The sequence below is a fragment of the Oryza sativa genome, chromosome 9 (assembly GCF_034140825.1).
Source record: "Oryza sativa Japonica Group chromosome 9, ASM3414082v1".
Lineage (NCBI taxonomy): Eukaryota > Viridiplantae > Streptophyta > Magnoliopsida > Poales > Poaceae > Oryza > Oryza sativa.
Window position 1 is genome coordinate 11,321,161 of NC_089043.1, and position 20,345 is coordinate 11,341,505.

General features: G+C 43.4%; 2 protein-coding genes across 2 annotated transcripts; one reads left to right on the forward strand and one right to left on the reverse strand.

The window, feature by feature from the left end:
- Positions 1-743: 743 nt before the first annotated feature.
- Positions 744-4,322, forward strand: LOC4346641 (peptidyl-prolyl cis-trans isomerase FKBP43). Its single transcript, XM_015755324.3, has 10 exons — positions 744-884; positions 970-1,043; positions 1,450-1,685; positions 1,782-1,963; positions 2,557-2,857; positions 2,957-3,155; positions 3,398-3,482; positions 3,559-3,600; positions 3,681-3,729; positions 3,877-4,322. The coding sequence occupies exons 1-10, from the start codon at positions 872-874 to the stop codon at positions 3,968-3,970; spliced, it is 1,275 nt and encodes a 424-aa protein (XP_015610810.1). The 5' UTR covers positions 744-871; the 3' UTR covers positions 3,971-4,322.
- Positions 4,323-4,870: 548 nt separating this feature from the next.
- Positions 4,871-19,243, reverse strand: LOC4346642 (bifunctional aspartokinase/homoserine dehydrogenase 2, chloroplastic). Its single transcript, XM_015756816.3, has 19 exons — positions 19,131-19,243; positions 18,129-18,194; positions 17,670-17,731; positions 16,680-17,057; positions 16,200-16,288; positions 15,079-15,382; positions 14,855-14,907; positions 14,358-14,563; positions 13,954-14,041; positions 13,767-13,880; positions 13,281-13,379; positions 13,009-13,203; positions 12,600-12,682; positions 11,831-12,056; positions 11,315-11,460; positions 11,016-11,151; positions 5,806-5,889; positions 5,635-5,727; positions 4,871-5,404 (listed from the first exon to the last, which is right to left on the reverse strand). Exons 1-19 carry the CDS (start codon positions 19,208-19,210, stop codon positions 5,159-5,161), a joined length of 2,748 nt encoding a protein of 915 aa, XP_015612302.1. The 5' UTR covers positions 19,211-19,243; the 3' UTR covers positions 4,871-5,158.
- Positions 19,244-20,345: the final 1,102 nt, after the last annotated feature.

Consider the following 20,345-nt stretch of genomic DNA (forward strand, 5'->3'; position numbering starts at 1 on the left):
TCAAACAACAGTTGTGAAGCTTTCCTGTGTTTTCAAAACCATTAGAAATCCAGTGAACATGATATTCTATTCTTACGTTCTTTCTTTTATTGTGTTTTGACAATTCTACATTTCAAATGGCCCTTAATAGTTTGAGATAGGAATAAGTCTATTTTACCTCCCCCAACTCTTGCTGCTAATTGAATCACATCCCTCAACCGCGAAACCGGGTATAAAGACTCCCCCATCTGTAAAAACCGATGCAAATCGTCTCCTTCGACGGTTTGGGAGATGGTTTCATCTGATGTGGCAATTTTGACCTCGGTGGAGAAGAGAATGAAAAGGGGGCTGACAGGTGGACCCCACCATTTTTTATTTTTATCATTTTCACTTACATGTGGGACCCACTTTTATTTTTAACTCCTTCAATGACTAGGCTACCACGTCAACACATTTAGACCAAGTCAACCTGCCATGTCAGTAAAAACCGCTTCTAAAACCAGTGGAGTCAAGTTGAACAGGTTTTTGAAGTTGGGGGAGATGTTATACTCAGTTTTATAGTTGAGGGATGTAATTCAATCAAGCGCAAGAGATGAGGGAGGATAAATAGACTTATTCCTTTGAGATAACATGGAAACACAACAAAATACAAAGCCCAGCCCACGAAGTGAAGTAGGAAGTCGAAAGGTCGGCCCAGTAAGAGCCCACGAAAGCAAAAGGCAGACCTACCCCTATTTCAAGCCTGCTCCTCCTCCGGCCAACCCGCTGCCGCCGCGACACCACCACCCGCCGCCGCCGCCTGCGGAGGGAGCGAGCGAGCCACCGCCGTCGACGGCCGCAGCGTCCGTTGCCCTCCGCGTCCGCTCGCCTTCCCTTCCCTTCCGAATCGCCGATGGCGTTCTGGGGTAAGCCTCCCCCGGATTCTTGCCTCCTAATGCTCGTCGTCGTTGTCGGCGTTCTTCCTAATAGCGCGTGGGTTTGTCTGTGCAGGTGTGGAGGTGAAGGCTGGGAAGCCCTACACCCACCGCCACGATCCCTCACATGGCCGCCTCCGCATTTGCCAGGTTCGTCGGGGCCTTCTCTTCTTCGTATGATCGCTGTAATGGTTCTTGAATGCTTCTGGAATGGTTCTTGAAATCAATATTCGTGAGATATAATGTTTGTCATAATTAATTTCTGTTTTAAGGGTTTTAGTATGAGCCAGTAAATCTGTATTAATGAAAACTTGAACTTCCAAATGCCATTGGAGCAATTACTTGGAATCTTGGATACTGAAGAAGTACAATACTTGATGTATTGACAGCCCTATTAGTGGCTCATTTTTCATTGCTCATTTGATTATCTGTATAGCTGTTGTTGCTCTAACTGATTATAGTTATTGAACTGGTTGAATGTTTGACTCGAGGCATCATAACCTTTTTTTTACATCTGTTTAGGAATATGCCACATTAATCCTTGTATGTTTTTCAGGCTACACTTGGAAGTTGCGATTCGGCTACCAGGACGATAGTACAATGTAATGTTGGTAGCAAGACGCCCATCATACTCTGTAGTCTGAATCCTAAATTGGCTGAGATGTGCCATCTAGAGGTTGAGTTGGAGGAGGACGATGAGGTTGTGTTTTCAGTACTTGGTCAGAGCTCCATTCATCTCTCAGGATATTACATTCGTTCAAGCGGCAGATCTAATGCAGGAGATGACGAATCGTATCCTTGTTGATACTTGATAGCCTCATCTCATTCTTTCACCTTTTTTTTCTTTGTCACGTTTCAAACTTAGTGTTCATTCTTAACATTGGTTAGAGAATCTTATGGGGAGGATGTTGGAGAGTCTGATACTGATCAGGAGTTTAACGCGAGTGACGACAGCTATGAATCTGACTTTATTGATGATGGTGATGTTGAAGTATCTGAGGATAAGTCCAGATCTGACTCTGTTGATGATGGTGATGCATGCTCCACCCCTGATCATCACAAAAAAAAGGGTATGTGATTGATTTGTGTGAAGCTGAATTCCTCAGCATATTATCACGTATTGATACCTGCTTTAGCATTCTTTCAACATTAGAGCTAGGAAATTTCTGATTAAACATAACAGTGTTCATGAAATCGCGCACTTATCTTTTTCATAGTATCTTTTTAGTTAAAAAGCTAAGAATAAAAATGACTTGGCTTATGAGTAAATTATCTTGCTATTGTATTTTGTCTCTCAAGAGAAGAATTGGGACTGCATTTCTTTTAGGCCCATAGAGATGCTGTACCTTTTCTCAAGGTTTAGCATGGCAACATGTTTTAATATTTTCATCTTCTCTGATCCTGCATGGCTATAATCTAGGAACACTAAGTGAACGTGTTTTTTCTCCTCTTTTTTTTTGTAAAGTTAAAACGATAGCATGCCTTTGCCATCCTACCTAGGTTATTGCTGTCCTTTTTGTTTCTATTTTTGTTTTATGCTTATGTTCCTTGTAATTTGTATTCACCTACATCTATTGTTTACTGGCAATATGTCTAGTCTACAGATTACGCTGATAATGATGTCCCACTAAATTTTGCTGAATTTCTATTTTGATGCCAACAGATAAAGTTCAAAAGAGGCGTCGCTTGAAGAAGAAACACCCAGCTGATAGCAGTGATGATAACAATGATGATTCTTCCCACAGGCCTGTTGTCAGGTGTAAGGCTTATTCAATGTTTGATAGTTGCAGTGAAGATGAAGATAACATGTCTGTTCCTGTTTCTTTGGCTAAGAAAGAAAACACTAAAGATGTTGACGAAACAAAATACCCAAATAGTGAGTTAAATGATGACACCACGAAAAAGAGTAATGGTGCCAAGAAAAGAAAAGGTGATGCCATCAGTCAGGATCATGCACCTTTGATGTAAGTGTTGAGTCTAATGTTGCTCCATGTGTAGTTCAATCCTCTTATATGTTTCTGTTGTGGTTCCTGATACATAATTTCTTACAATGTCGTGAGCAGGGATCTAACAAATGCAGATGAACCATTGGTTTCAAAAGAAGGCAGAACAAAAAAGAAATCGAAGAAAAAGGGAGGAAAACAGTTAGAGGTAGGAGATGGAAAACATTCCAACAAGATAAGAACATTAGAAGATGGATTGATAGTAGAAGATCTGTCAACAGGAAACCTAGATGCAGAAATGGCTTCTAATGGCAGCAAGGTAACCCCTGAGTTTCATCCCTGAACTGCATTTGATATTTTTGTATCTGTAGATTTTGCATCTATGCACCTGGCAATGTTCCCTTTCCTTATGATCATCTTGCAATCAGTACTCAGAATTACTGATAGTATTCATGGCAGTCTTTTGATTATACATGCTCTGCAGTCAGTGCATTAAGATTTCATGTACCAAGTTGTTTGTCCAAAAGATAAGGTGTAAGCAGCTCAGGTTTACTTGTGCAGGTTTCTATCAAATATGTTGGCACACTACAGGATGGGAAGATTGTTGAGTCTAATGTTGGTGAAAAGCCCTACAAATTCAAGCTTGGTAAATCACATTCACTTCTGCATTATTTTGAATTCTTAATATTGATACTAACAAATGTGTACCATCCTAACTCAAGGTGCTGGGAAAGTAATTCGAGGATGGGATGTCGGTATTTGTGGTAATAATTGTGGCGCTATTTATGTTTCATTATCAATTTGGAGTATCTTTTATAATTAATTAGTATGATATTGACTGTAGGCATGCGTGTTGGGGACAAAAGAAAGCTCACCGTCCCACCAGCTATGTGGTATGAATCGAATTGTTCGGTTTGCGGCTTTCAGTTCTATGTGCAAAATGTTATATGAAAGTTCTGTTTACACGTCTGTTTGCCATAATGTGTAAGGATCACCACTTATTTATTTTTTGACTGAATGGATCACCATTTATTCTGCAGTTATGGCAGTAAAGCAATAGGAGAAGTACCCAAAAATTCATCAATCATCTACGAAATCGAGTTAGTGAAGGTCAGATCCAAAAGCACATCATGAGCTTCTGCATGCTCATGTCCTATGCCGAAGGCTGCGACACGGGCTCATGCATCTCTATGTAGCTACATGCCATGCTGGAATTTTGTTTCTCCCAGGTGATGGCATGCCCTGTCTTCTGCTTTTGTTCTAGAAGGAATTATTTTGTACTACCCTACAGATTGTAATCTGTGGTCAGACTACAACTCCAGCTGTCATCTGAGATCGCCTTCAGCAGAAGATTTTGTTTGACTAGGCGATGAAACATTTTGTACGACTAAGTCCTTCAGTCTCTACAGATCTGGGGACTTCTATGACACTTTGCTAGCTGCATATGATCTTTGAAATGATCAGGTTTAATATTCTAGCGTGGTAATTTGTCGAAAAAATATAGTATGCTAAATTTTCTTAGTTTGTGTTTAATTTTCTGTTCATTCTGATGATGAATCATACAGCGAATCACATACGTAAATTTGTTTGACACGACCACTTGAGCTGTTTCTCAAGACTCTGTTTAGGGTCTGTAGACTGACTGGTTTGGTTTCGGGAAATGCTCCGATTCTGTTGTTCTCATTAGGGTTTTGCCAATTCTAGTTATCGTATATGGTCAATCTTTATTCGTCAAACGGTATAACAGAGTAAACAGGTTGTCACCTTGGGGTCTTTATATCAAATGGCGAGTTTCTCTAACATTGACAAGCCGAAAATGTGCACCAAGTTCTTGCTTATCATAGCTATTTTGCAACATTTTTCTTGAATCTTGTTTCACGAGAACCTACATTGAGGCAGGCGTTGTCGCAAGGAAATGATGATATGCAACTGCATTTTATTCCCATGCTTTTGCTCCCTTCCCATGTTTCTTAATGAATTAATGAAATGATGATATGCAACTCTCCTAGCTAGTGTTCAAGAAAATAAAAAGTCTCAGCAAAAAGAAATTTAAGCCATTATTATTAGATCACTCCAAATCACCAATACAATGTGGCAGTTCGATAGCAAGCGGCTCTGGATTGTGTGGCAAAAACAACACCTGATCCAAGGACCATCTAGCACCTCTAAGACCTTATTTCCTCGCACTTATTCAGAAACAACATACATACTGCATACTACCAGTCCCATATATGATGTAATAACCAGTCGGGCACAATCAATACGCCTCATCTTCCTCCAGACAATTTTTGTCGAGGAAGGCAGGACGCTCAAGGTTAAAGCCTAGGAGGGTGCTCCCAGGTAGGACGCCAGCCGCAGGATGTCGCAGAAGACGCCACCGGCGGTGACCTCCGCGCCGGCGCCGGGGCCTCGCACGATCAGCGGCTGCTCCTTGTACCTCGACGTGGTGAAGGCGATGATGTTGTCGGAGCCGGACAGCTGCGCGAAGGGGTGGTCTCTCTTGTACCTCTGCAGCTCTACCCGGCCCTTCCTGTTCGCCACGTCCACCACGCCCACATACCGCAGCACCTTCAGCAGGGCAAAACAGTATCACTGATTTGAATCACCTCTACTGAAAAAAATTATCCCTTTTTTTATTGTATATGGAGATTTGTGAGCTTATAATGGAATGGAGTATGCGGAATTATGCTAGATATGATGCCACGGTTTTTGTGGTATTTGAAAAATCACTGGTTTTAGTAACATGCCGATGCACTACAGTGATAATGGTAAATCAAGGAAGTGAAGTGTCTACTCACTTCTCCTGCAGCTTCAGCTTCATCGCGTTGCCTGTCCCAGTCCTGATCAAAGGACGGTAGCTTCTGCATGAATTCATCTGCTGACGAACATGACTGCGCAACGAAACAAGTTAGGAAGCACAACAAACTGTATAATATGATTTCGGATGCCAAAAAGAAAAATAACTATACCCTCAGTGCCTCTGGCACAAGGCTCTTTACGGGAATATCGGAAAGCTCGAGCCTCAGACCAGACTCCCTTGCAAGGATAATAACCTGCTCCAAACAAAAATGACCAGCTAATGCAAATGATGAAGGAAAAGAGAAAGGAAAAATGGTAAAATGGTATTCAGATTTATATGTCATCTTGATGATACCAAGCTGTTAGTTTATCAAAATCATCAAAAGAATATAAACATTTATCTGCTACCTGAAAAGTTTGTGATCGTTTGGAAGAAGTGAAGACAAAAATTATGCTCAAGAAGAAATGCAAAGCCCAAGCTTGGGTGAGATCACAACGCTAACTAAAGGCTAATACGTCTTTACATGCATGAGGAAAAATATATAGCTTACAAGGAAGACTACCAAAGAATAGAACCGACCTTTGAGAAAGGCTCAAAGGGCACATCCTTTACCCTCAACATAAATGCTACTCTAGGTATTCAAGTTAATTAATAGGGAAGAGTTAGTCCAAATCAAAATAAAGTATACTCCCGCCGTTCCTTTTTATTTACCATTCAAGGCATCAACACATTATCTAATACACAAGTTTTATTATTCCTTTTTTCTAAAATATATTCAGAAGAGCTAGTAAAGTATAATTATGTAGTACATGAAAGGTTTTTCATGAAAATTGACAAATTTTTGGATGCTATTTTCACATATCAAATATTAATATTTCAGTAACATTTTAATGAGTTAATATTTCGATGCATGCATGCTAAAATGATATCTATTTGAGAACAGAGTATCATAGTTGCCCATATATTTCTTAAGTTATTTTTGTTCGAACAATATATTTATCAAGTAGTACAGATGTTGCAAAAAAGTTTTGCTGATACTGATTGGTCCTGGTATAGTGTCCAATACTAAATAATAGCTATTATTTTTTTAATTTTGAGAGTCTTTTTTTCAAGTATGATGGAATAAGCCTTGTGGTCTTTGGTCCTTGTGGTCCTTCTCTTACTTTTAGGTTGTTTTTCCCCTTTTAGGACAGCACCCTTTCAGTTTTGCTTTTAGCATCTTTTGGTTTTGCTTTTAGCATCTCTAGGACAGCATCTAGCATCTCCTTTATGCTTTATTCAGTTTGGATGCTCTCTAGGACAGCATCGCGTTCAAATTTTAGACTAGTGTGGGCAGCAATTAGCTTGCAGCCATCCAGCCAGCTATGGCTATATATATGTATCCGACCTCCCCACGGGATGGTATGGCTTTTGAGTTTGTGAATGAAGAAAACCAGAAAATTGCCCCATCTTGAGTGCCATCCTCTTTTCAATGAGAGTAACCATTGAAATTCTAACATCTGGTATCAGAGCCACACTTTCCTGTAGGCTAAACATCTCTTGTTCCACCCCTTCCCAAGCTCGGTTGAGCTCTCAGCCGGCAGCAGCAGCAGCACCAGCTGCTCCTCCTTCCCCTTTCCCTTACCCCTTTCCACACAGTAGCCCCCCGGAGGCGCACCATGTCCGACGTTCGGTCGCCTCGAGCACTCGGCGTCAGCAGGACACCGAGCTCGCCGCAGCAGAAGAGCGCAGGCGAGCAACGGCTCAGACTGCTGCAGCAGCAGCGAGGGCGGCCAGACTGGCGGCAGCGAAGTTGGCAGCAGCCAGGGCGGAGGCGGAGGCAGAGGCAGCGGAAGATGCGGCATGTGCAGCGGAGGTAGATGTTGAGACCTTGCGCAGCAGCATCAACGGCTCCATCGCCGGCGACATCACTGCCGACAGGGAGCTTGAGGAGCTGGCAAGAGGAAGGGCACGGGAGCGAGCAGAGCGGTGGGCAGCAGCCCACCTCCACGGTGGCGGCGGCGGCCCAAGGGACCGCGCGCCCGCCGATGGGAACCCAGACGGGCGTGGGCGTGCCGGCGGCAGCCCGGAGCCCACGCGCGGCCCTCGCAGGCAGCGCGGCTCTCCTTCCCCTGACCGGCGCCATGGTCACCACGGCGTCCAGACGGTGGTCAGGGACTTTGGTCCCGGCGGTGGGTGGCCTACCCTCACCAAAACCAACTACATCGAGTGGGCCGCGGTGATGAGGGTGAGGCTCCAGGTGCAGCACATGTGGGAGGCAGTCCGGTACGGCGACGTCGACTACGACGAGGATCGGCGGGCACTGGATGCCCTCATCGCTGCAGTCCCGCCCGAGATGCAGTTCTCGCTTTCCCAGAAGCGGACTGCCAAGGAGGCCTAGGACGCCATCGCTGCGGCACGCATCGGCAGCGACCGCGCCCGCAAGTCCACACTGCAGGCACTCCGCAAGGAGTGGGAACCTGGCCTTCAAGCCAGGTGAGGATGTTGATGACTTTGCTCTCCGTCTCAACACTCTCTTGCAGAAAATGGTGCAGTACGGCGACGACACCTACGACGAGGAGAGAGCTGTCGAGAAGCTCTTCCGCTGCGTCCCAGAGAAGTACAGGCAGATCGCTCACTCGATCGAGTCTCTGCTGGACCTCTCCACGATGTCGATCGAGGAGGCGTTAGGTCGCCTCAAGGTCGTCGATGGTGATGAGCCATAGCCTCTCTCGGGGCCCATCACCATTGGCGGGAAGCTCCATCTCACTCGGGAGCAGTGGGAGGCCTCTCAGGGTGACGGGAGGAAGGGGGAGTCATCTTCCCCGACAGACGGCCGTAAGCAGCGCAAGGCGCGGGGAGGTGTCCAGCTACGATGGGCGCGAAGACGTGCCGAGGGTGGCGCCCGCAGAGGCGCCCAGGGCGGCGCCACCGGCAACCACAAGCCGGCACGAGACGACGCCTGCCGCAACTGTGGCAAGCTTGGCCATTGGGCCAAAGACTGTCGACAGCCACGACGCGGCCAGGCCCACATCGCACGGGTGGAGGAAGAGCCGGCTCTGCTCCTGGCTCATGCAAGCATCGAGCTACCTCCAGCGGCACCGGCCGCAGCGGCTTTTCTCCACCTTGATGAGCCGAAGGTACTCGTCTCCCTCTGCAACGGCTCCAGCAACGACGAGCTCTTCGCCGACACCATCCCAGCCGGTGACCCCACATGCTCCAGCACCAGCAGCCACTCCTCCGAGCACGTCTACTCCGACGCCAGCTCGTGTTGAGCGCAGCCCGGTGGAGTTCGCTACTCCGCTCTCCCACGACGGGGAGCGCATCGACGCGTACCACGACGGCGAGCAGCTACGGTACCGTACGATGGAGGATCTTCTCGGCGACCAACCGATGCCGGGACTGGTGCCTCGCGACCTGGAGGCGCAGTTGCACCTTGCGTGCGACGACGGTGAGCCTCGGTCTTTCGCAGAGGCCGAGAAACACGCGGCATGGCGTGCCGCGATGCAGTCGGAGATGGACGCGGTTCAGGAGAACCGCACCTAGGAGCTTGCTGACCTCCCTCGTGGTCACCGCGCGATCACCCTTAAGTGGGTATTCAAGCTAAAGAGGGATGAAGCCGGAGCCATCGTCAAGCACAAGGCTCGCTTGGTGGCACGCGGTTTCGTGCAGCAGGAGGGGATCGACTACGACGATGCCTTCGCTCCCGTGGCACGGATGGAGTCCGTGCGACTCCTTCTTGCGTTGGCTGCTCAGGAAGGCTGGGGCGTCCATCACATGGACGTCAAGTCGGCGTTTCTGAACGGCGACTTGAAGGAGGTCTACGTGCACCAGCCGCCGGGATTTGTGATCCCCGGCAAGGAGGGCAAGGTGCTACGCCTGCACAAGGCCCTCTATGGCTTGCGGCAGGCACCGAGGGTGTGGAATGCCAAGTTGGATTCCACGCTCAAGGGGATGGGCTTCGAGCAAAGCCCGCACGAGGCGGCCATCTACCGGCGGGGCAATGGAGGAAATGCCTTGCTGGTGGGTGTCTACGACGACGACTTGGTGATCACCAGCACCAAGGATGCGGAGGTCGCGGCGTTCAAGGAGGAGATGAAGGCCACCTTCCAGATGAGTGATCTGGGGCCTCTCTCCTTCTACCTGGGGATCGAGGTGCACCAGGACGACTCCGGGATGACGCTTCGACAGACCGCCTACGCCAAGTGCGTCGTTGAGCTGGCTGGGCTCACCAATTGCAACCCAGCTCTCACTCCGATGGAGGAGAGACTGAAGCTGAGCCGCGACAGCACGGCGGAGGAGGTGGATGCTACACAGTACCGGCGTCTTGTGGGGAGCCTTCGCTACCTCACCCACACACGGCCGGACTTGGCCTTCTCCGTCGGCTACGTCAGTCGGTTCATGCAGCGACCGACGACGGAACACCAGCAGGCTGTGAAGAGGATCATCCGCTACGTTGCGGGGACTCTCGACCACGGTCTCTACTACCCGAGGTGTCCTGGCAAGGCACACTTCATCGGGTACAGCGACAACGACCACGCCGGCGACATCGACACCAGCAAGAGCACGAGCGGGATTCTCTTCTTTCTCGGAGAGTGCCTCGTTAGCTGGCAGTCGGTCAAGCAGCAGGTGGTGGCCCTGTCCAGCTGCGAGGCCGAGTACATGGCGGCATCCGCCACTTCGACCCAGGCGCTCTGGCTTGCTCGACTGCTTGGTGATCTCCTTGGCAGAGACACTGGAGCGGTAGAGCTCAGGGTGGACAGCAAGTCCGCTCTGGCCCTGGCAAAGAACCCCGTCTTCCACGAACGGAGCAAGCACATCCGAGTGAGGTACCACTTCATCCGAAGCTACTTGGAGGAAGGGAGCATCAAGGCGAGCTACATCAACACCAAGGACCAGCTTGCGGACTTGCTCACCAAGCCTCTTGGGAGGATCAAGTTCCTCGAGCTCTGCTCCAGGATCGGGATGGCCCAACTTTCCCACAAGACGACGCATAAGACTTAGGGGGAGAATGATGGAATAAGCCTTGTGGCCTTTGGTTCTTGTGGACCTTCTCTTGCTTTCCCTTTTAGGACAGCACCCTTTCAGTTTTGCTTTTAGCATCTTTCGGTTTTGCTTTAGCATCTCTAGGACAGCATCTAGCATCTGCTTTATGCTTTATTCAGTTTGGATGCTCTCTAGGACAGCATCGCGTTCAAATTTTAGACTAGTGTGGGCAGCAATTAGCTTGCAGCCATCCAGCCAGCTATGGCTATATATATGTATCCGACCTCCTCCCGGGATGGTATGGCTTTTGAGTTTGTGAATGAAGAAAACCAGAAAATTGCCCCATCCTGAGTGCCATCCTCTTTTTAATGAGAGTAACCATTGAAATTCTAACCAAAGTAAACCAGTATCTACCTTTCTGGCAACATCAGTTCCTGATAGATCATCTCTTGGATCTGGCTCTGTATATCCAGCTTCTTTTGCTTCAGCAACAACATTACTAAAAGTTCGTGTACCTTCAAAATTGTTGAAAATATAACTCAAAGTCCCACTGCAATGGAACAATCAACACTGTATCAGCCAACATTGTCTAATTTATGGAACACAAAAGGATGAATTTCTATCCAAGTAAACTTCTGAGGAATTTTTGTGGTTTAGTAAAATTACAATATTGTCAAGTTTAATTCTGGTACATTACTGAAGCATAAACGCACCTGAAAATGCCCTCAATACGCAATATCTTGTCACCTGTCTCTAGAAGACCTCGTAGGGTGCTAATGATTGGAAGGCCAGCACCAACAGTTGCTTCATAAAAGTAATGAGTATACGATGCACGCTGCAGAGTCCTTAATTTCAGATACTGCAAACAAAGGGGGAAAATGATTTCATAGTGGATAAACAACCCAGCAGCATACAATGCTACACGACAGATGCACATTGATTTCTTAAGTTTCCAGTGGCTATGTATGAAATTAACAGGCTAGTAATCAGATTTACTTCATGGATTTTCTTAGAAATAAGTTATCTGTTGATCAGTCATGAACAAATAATTCCGACTCTTAGTTCGTCTTCACTGCAGGTTTCTTGAACACGGGGAATTCTTATTGAAGTAAAAACCAACTAGCTACCCAGACTCGGTCGGCGATTATTGAACAACTAAAAAACAGATTGTTTCAAAATAAAAAGGCAACAATATATGCCTATACAAGTCTTGCCAGTAAGAAAATTACCCGATCAAGCGGACCAGAATTTGCTTTCTTATTTGGCGTGATGACATGGATACCCTTCTTCAACCAATCATAATAGTGGCATGCTACGTATGTATCTGCTGTGCAGTCCACCAAAACTTTGTTTGGAAATACATGATTTTCAGACAAATGGCGAACAAAACTATCAAGATCTGCTGGTTCTGCTTCTTTTCGTAGAAGCTCTTTCCACTGGTTTAAGTCTACCCCTCTACACAAAGAAGCCAAACAAAACCAATGAAACAAGCAGATTTGAGCAAAATTTAATATACCAGCAAAACTAAAAAATAGTGATGACCAAGCTATTAAGTTAATAAAGCAGTTTATTCAGCAAGGCAAGGAAAAAAAAACATAAGAATGATGGTCAATATGTAATTCAAACTCTTGAAAAACTCATGCCTTACTAATTGGATATGACTCCTGGAAATTTGAAAGGCATGTTATCATACAAAAGCAAGTACTGTCCATCAAATGTAACGTGATATCTCAATAACAGTACATCAAAAAATAGTTTCCTGTTAATCATTATTAGGGTGGCACAATGAGGGAGCATCAGAATCTGATGGACAACAAAGCATGACAATTACATGATGACATTGACATTCACGAGAATGGTGAAAAGAAAGACCAATAGACCAAATAATGGTACAACACCCTCTTTTAGTCTATCATATAAGAGAATTTACCAATGAAACTGTATTGAGGAATAGAGGAAGATTGAGTTTAGACACAGAGAGAGGGTTCACTTATGTACATGTCACTCAAATGCATCGTTCTTGAGCCAGATATTCCAATAACACGTAGATCAATATTCATATTTTCCTTGAGAACAGCAGCCTGCATAAGTATCTAAATCAGTAAAAGTGTAGAAGTGCTGTGAAGTCAAACTTTAAATTGCTCCACTGTGAGATAAAGCCAAAACAAATCACTTTTTGTATAGGGTTTGTAACATGAATGGTTTATACTGAGTCTTGATCATACTAGGATCAAAATGGGTCAAGTATATTATGCTCTTGAAATCTTGTCATACCCAATGTAATGGGCATGGTTAGGGTGACGGCCTGCAGACCTAATTGAGTTGTTCCTAGACCCAAGTGGCACAATGGAGGCAGCCACAGCACAAGGGAAGGAAGAGAGAGATAAGACTAAGGAACAAAAGATACCTGATCTTTCAGCTGGTCAAGAAGTGTTCCACCAATTAAACCTGGTCCAATGATCCCAACGGCAAGAGTGGTTTTGGAGAGGAAGAACCTTGAATGAACAGCTCTCAAAGCCCTCACACAATCTTCTTGCTTCAACACAACAGTAATATTGTATTCACTGCAACCTTGGGCTATTGCTCGTACATTAATATTTGCCTGAATCCATTGTTACAGGATAAATCAGTCCCAGAAACAATAAAGTCTCAATTCAATCAACCCAACACTCTAATTACCTTTGCTAATGCATCAAAAAGGATTGCACTGACTCCAGGAGTACTGGCCATCCTCAAGCCAACAGCAGCAAGAATGCTGCACCCACGAATGACTTCGACCTGGAAATAATTGATTGCAAGGAAGGAGGATCACAAACAATGCAAATACCCAAACATTTTGTATGACAATGGTATTTGGCACAATATTGGTGAACATAGAATGAATATTCCAAAACTATCATGTCTGCATTACTGTACTTGTCTTAGTCTGCATTACCGTACATCATATGGGTTGTGCTATTTCTATTGAGTTAACTTTGCTCAGGACTTCGGATATGTGTATTGTCTGTCCTACTCATCCTTGGTCATACGAGCATGTTCGATACATTTAGAAGAGGGAAACTAACTCCAGTTTTTAAGGTAACATTTGCAGGGTTTACATCAAAACTATATTTGTCAAAGAACGAAAGAAAGTGTTCACATGGTCATTTGTAAAACTATAGTTACCTTAGATAGCCTTCCAGCTGCTAATGCCTCACGAAACCTAACATGCAAGGCTGTCGAGACTGCTGCAACTTCCTTTTCTGGAACAGCAAAGCATACCGAGTGTTCGCTGCTAGCCTGAACAGATGTTGCAGTGAGGAAGAACCTTAATGAATCATAAGGAGATACAAAATATCAAAAGAAAACGTACCTGAGATATCATGATAACATTAGCTCCAACATCCTTGGCAGCACTAAATATGGCACTTGCTGTACCTGGAACACCAGCCATTCCAGTTCTGCATCAAACATACTGAACCATTAAGACAACAGAAGAAACCAGTTTTACTATTAAGGACATCTTGCATTTGGAATTGATGATTTAATTCTCTTGTTCTTTAAACTTGCTAGATCAGCACAAAATCAGCACCTAGAGTTGTAAATGGCATGTTAAAACAGGACCTCTAGCATATTTCATCCGAAACACAAGGCACAAACATTCTTCTGATGGCTTGAAGCTATCAAAGATCCCAAAGTATTGTATGTGACTAAAAGCATAACTTGATTATGTACAATTGAACAGGGAAGTTTGAATAATAAATTATGCTAACTTACCCTTCCACATTAACAAGGGCCAATTTGTCTATAGTAGCAAATGATTTGACACAAGCATCTAAATCAGCATTTTCATTAGCAGGCTGCTTGCAAATTGTTGTTCCAGGGGCAGATAGATTGAACATATTCCTAATGACAATAGGAATATTGTCTTTCATCACAGGTATAATGGTGCGGGGATGCAAAACATTTGCACCAAAATATGACTGCACAGAACATATTCAAGTTAGATCAATAGAAAGGAGAGAACAGATCCAAGAAAGCAATAAAGTTTGGTGCGATTTTGAATGCAAGAAAAGAGGCACTATTGCTGGGTCACAGTGTCCAGTAAACCACTTCGCCTCCGTGAAAGACATCAGAGTGATGAAAAGAACTCTTCTAATGGACTAGGCCCTCTTGCATATCATGCTGCTTCCCATTCTTGTTATGCCTCAGTGTGCACAAGTAATAAAACAAATCAATGGCAGTAAACGAACAAATGCCCTAAGAGACATTACCATTTCCCAGGCCTCCTGATAAGATAATGTGCTTAAGATCACAGCCTCACTAACTGCATCATCAGAAGATTATTAATCAGACATATAATTAATTCATTGGTAAAAGAGACAGCCCTGTGTAAATAAAGAATTTCCTTGCAATTTCCCCTAAGTATAGTATTGCGTATGCAAATGTTTGATAATCAAACGGCAAGCATTTAGTCTAAGACTCTTGTAGGACAAACCTTTTCTAGGATCTGCACTAAATACCCCATCAACATCAGTCCAGATAGTGACCTGACATGCCCTAACAAGGGATCCAATTATTGATGCTGAGAAGTCGCTTCCATCCCTTTTAAGCGTAGTAGGAATGTTTTCGGCTGTACTGGCAATAAACCCAGTAGCGATTATTATCTCTGCTGGTTGTCGTGAAAACCATTTCTGGAGTCGCTTCTCAGATTCCAAATAGTCAGGATCGACCTGATTAGAACCACTAGGTTTCACTACTAGAACTTCTCTTGTATCCATCCAACTGCAAGGCACCCCAGACTGCATGATTTAGATAGGGTGGTACATGTCAGGTCAGTTTGTTCAGAAGGCAAGCAATAGATCAAATTTCTAGATTCTGTCATAAAGGAAAAGGAGAGTATGTTGTTTCTCTTTTCATAAATTTATTCAAGATATATCATATATCATTGATCAGGAAGTAGTAAGTATTCCTGTCATTCATTTTTACTTCTCATTTTACAAGTCATGTCCATGGTTGCTTTTTACAATCATATATTCATAAAATAATTCCAAATATAAATACATTAAAATATTTTCATGACAAATCTACTAATGTCTTTTTCACTTACTAAACCGTAACATGTTTGCACATATTAGCAAGCTATGATTTCAAGGTTTGAATGCACACATTCTAAAATGACATTTATTTAAGAATGGAGAAGTAACATTTACACACTAATATTAACCAAGTTGTCCTACTGAACTACAGCATCATATGGTGGCAGACTGGCAGTTGCACGTAATATATTAAGACAAGGTCTGAACTACAAAAGCATATGTTGTTGCTGCATATGCTGCAGGATTTGTAACTGAACTTTTGGAAAGTCAGAACAGCCTCTTCAGACTTCAAGGCTTAATTTTACCCCTGATACTAACTTCACATTTTACTCTGGTTTGTTGAAAGAGAGGGTATTAGTATGTGCAAATGTTATTGTATCATTGTAGTTTAGTTGTCCATTAACATAATCCATGCAGTGTAGGAAATATTGATTCAGAATGAATAAACCATCTGCAAAATCCATTTTGTTGAACCTTAGAGATATTTGTAAAAATGTTTCAGGCATATTTTTTACGTCACCTTTTTTATAGCATACGACAACATTTGAGCTGACCACAACTCTCCATGCCCAACAACGAAATCAGAGAACGATTCTGTTGCATGTCCAGCTGAAACATACATAAACAAACAAAGGTATTAAACATCTAAAAAAATCATGACACTCATGTTACTGCATATATACTCAAACAACTGCAGTGAAGTTGGAAACAGTATGATAGTTTCCCCCTAATTTAGGCTAGATGTAGCAGGGTCACTGCAAGTTTCTGGCAGCAGTGGATAAAACGTCACTGTTCGAACAGATGCATAGGCCTCAAAAAATAAACACTGATAAAAGATAAATACTATCAAGCGATGGTGCTTCTGATGTAAATGTCAAAGCATGGTTAGCTCAGGATCAAGCAAACAAACTTCCTATGAGCCATGCAACAACACATATTCCACCGAAAACAAGACTTCTAACTTAAAATAAATTAACATGGATATGGATAAAGCTCAAACCTATAAAAATAGCACGAAGCATCGCTCTCAGGTTACTGATGTCAGAATGCAACTGAGCCAAGAATCTTGCTAGGTCTTCTCCATCAAGAAGTTCCTTTGCTGCAGCCATATGCTTATTAAAAACTTCATCCAGTGCAGTCACATAAGAATTATCCCTTGACTGAGCTTTATGCACAAGGTTGAACATCATGTCAGTGACTTTGGACATTGCAGAAACAATGATCAGCTTCCTCTCAGAAGAGTCACCAAGAACAATATCAGCAACATTCTGAATTCTCTGGGGTGTTCCCATACAGGTGCCACCAAACTTGTGCACAGACCACATGTCACCTTTTGGAAGATAAGTACTGACTTCAGCTTGTTCAATTGAAATAGCCGCTGCAAGCAAAAAGTATGCATGCAGAGAGACGTAATAAATTAACATGGTTAAATGTCTGGTAAAATAAGGTTAGAATGTTATAGACTACCGACACCAATAGCACTATATGAACTTGAAAACTGAGATGGAAACAAGAAAGAGAGAGGCTAATATTGCAGTATTGTGTTGAATTGAAACAGATTAACTGAAATGAGCTATTCAAAAACTGACCCAGGTTGACCTTGGAAACTGAGGCACCCGCAAGCCAAATATGGGAAGGAAACTATGTATGTATTGCAATATGGCATAATATAAACTAGCACTGTTGCATAAAAGCAGATAAACTATTTTTTTCCAGGCATCAAGCTTAAGGTAGATTGGCCCAGGGCAAGTCTTGTGCCTTGCCATACCCAGGCCTTTGAGCAAGTCTGAACAATAAAAAGTATCACTAAAGCACCCTGGTTAGTCAAAATGAAGACCAATCCATATTTTTCAACTAATAGCTGAATTAACAGCCACGTTTTAAGAAATAAATTATAAATATTTCCAGAAAAGATAAGGCAGTGCTAATTTAATTTCTTGAAAGATAAGAAAATCAAATAATAGTCTTGCATGGTGGAAAGCAGATATACCAGCAGCTGCGAGCAAATTCCTGGAACCATGTCTTTGCAAACTACCTTGTGAGTGACCTATCCTGAATAAGACAGTAACAAGATAAAAGGAATATTAACTGATGAAGAAATATCGTTATCATATACTCCTAGAACATAATGCAGATGATAACACAAGACTTCAGAAGTTAATTACTGCTCCCTCCGTCCCAGACTAGACTGAAAAACATGTTCCAGGAACAATGTATTAAATAACTTTTAGAAGATCGGACAGCAAGCAGTGCAAATGCAACTGTATCTAAAAATTGTATTGAATAACTTTTAGAAGATCGGACAGCAAGCAGTGAAAATGCAACTGTATCTGAGAATGACTTTTACAACTAAACAGCAAGTGAAATTGTCAAATGACAGCATAGTTCTAGTTGAAAGGTACTTTATTAATGTACAGCAGCATTCACTGCAAAAGGGGGAATTATCTACCTTAGGGAGTTCCCCAAAGGTTGGTCCTGATTTATCTCACACTTCCAACATTGTGAAATCACTTCCCTGAAGATTTGCCAAGCAGCATAGCATCAATGTTATGAGAAGAAGATAAGCTAAAACTTGTACAGAAGACGTTGCATGGAGTGAACAAGTAGTAACAGCAAGTTAACAATGCAATATCTTATCTAAAAATGATGTAATGAGTTGATTGAAATTGACATGGACTAAACTAATCTCCGTTGAAGCCCACCAGATTACAATTGATTCAAATATTTCATTGACCCACCATTTGTTTCACAACTTATGGAGACTGGTATTTAGGAAAAAATTGAATTCCATCAGTCTTGTACCAATTATGGCTTGGGAGGCCAACAGTATGAAATCTGAAGATCTCATGGCTTATCCTGAATTTGCATGGTTGGCACTAATACTAAGAAATCAATCGTCTGTTTTCTTCTTCCGTGACTGCACTCTGCACAGGCAAAGGCTAAAACTATCGCATAATCTGAATTCTGAAACAGTTTGTACGAGAAATTCCACAGTTACGTCGAGAGAGATGAAACGCAGAACTCTCAGTTCATGAACTATTAATAAATCCCATCAAAGCAGAGAAGGGAGCAACCAATCGGCCTCATCCACCAACTCTAACACCACCCACAGCCGGATTTCCCTACACCACCTCCCATCACTCGAACATCTCAAATCTCCGATTGAGTATGCAAAACCAACTGCAAGCACGCCAGCCACATCCATTGCGGCCTCTCTCCGGAGGAGGACGAGGCGCTAGCCGCGGCGATCGGGCCGGTGACCGCAACCCCTCCGGTGACGGCCGGAAACCCACCCGCGCGACGTCCACCTGAAATGCGACGGCCGTTCTGCGAGTCCGTCCCACCACCCACACACGCACGCACGCGACCCATTTCGCAGCAACGAACAACGACACACAACGCGGCGGAATGGGATGGCCGTGAGAGTGAGAGAGAGGGATGTGTCCCGAACCTTCCGGAGGCGGATGCGCGTGGCCGGCGGCGAACCGCGGCGGCGGGCGGGAGGGGGCTCGCGACGGCGAGGCTCCGCATCTCGCCGGCGGCGCGTAGGGGAGAGAGAGAAGCGAGTGACGCCAAAAACCCCTTCCCTTGTTTAACCCCCGCACCCACGCCGCGTAGCTGCGCACGCCCGCGCCCGCCGCGGCTTTTTCATCACGTCGTCGAACCAAATTGCCGAGTTAATTATAATTATATCCGGATGAGTACTTTGTTTCTTTTTTTTTTGTTTTTTTATTTGCAAGGTTTGGCGAGATTTGTTTTCTACTGATGAACCTGGACAATGACACTATAAATTAAATTTGGTTGTCGATTTGTTGTCAGCGTGAATTAGGATGTGAAAAATACACAAAGGTTTTAGGTTTGTTACAATATGTGTAAAAAAACTGATGTGAAAAATACACACAGCTTGGAATCGTATTGCCAGCGAGACAAAGATATTGGTTATATAATAATAATAATAATAATAATAATAATAATAATAATAATAATAATAATAATAATAATAATAATAATAATAATAATAATAAGTTTTAGTTATGCTGAAATAAGCGAAGTATAATTCTCATGTGCTCTTCAAATCTTCAATCATGCATGCCTATCCTCATTTGTGGTACGCTCTCTACTTCTCTGATTTAGTATATCGTTAGTTTTGAAAGTGATTAGCTTGTCAAGTTAATTTCTTTAAACGCTGAAAATATTAATGCCCAACATAACAATCATGCGACCAAATTACACAGCCCATGCGATGCTCGTTTTAATTTAGAAGCTTGTTGTTTGGGGTTTCTTAACAAGAAAAACGTGAAAAGGCCATGCATGAGTTTCGCATGACTTCGATACGTAGGAGTACAATATTATTTCTTGTAGGAACTCAGGAAAAAGATTCTACACGCACTCAATCTAAATGAGGTTTACGCTTCTTTAAAAGAAGAAATTCTTTATATATCCCTGAGTTTACCATCAATTTATTTGACCTCTTAGGCTGTGTTCATTGATTTGGGTTAGAAACTCATCTCCTACGCATGGAAAACGGAACGATCCATTAACGCGTGATTAATTAAGTATTAGCTAATTATTTTCTTTAAAAATGGATCAATATGATTTTTTTAAAGCAATTTTTGTATATAAACTTTTTTAAAAAAACGTACCATTTATCAATTTAAAAAGCATG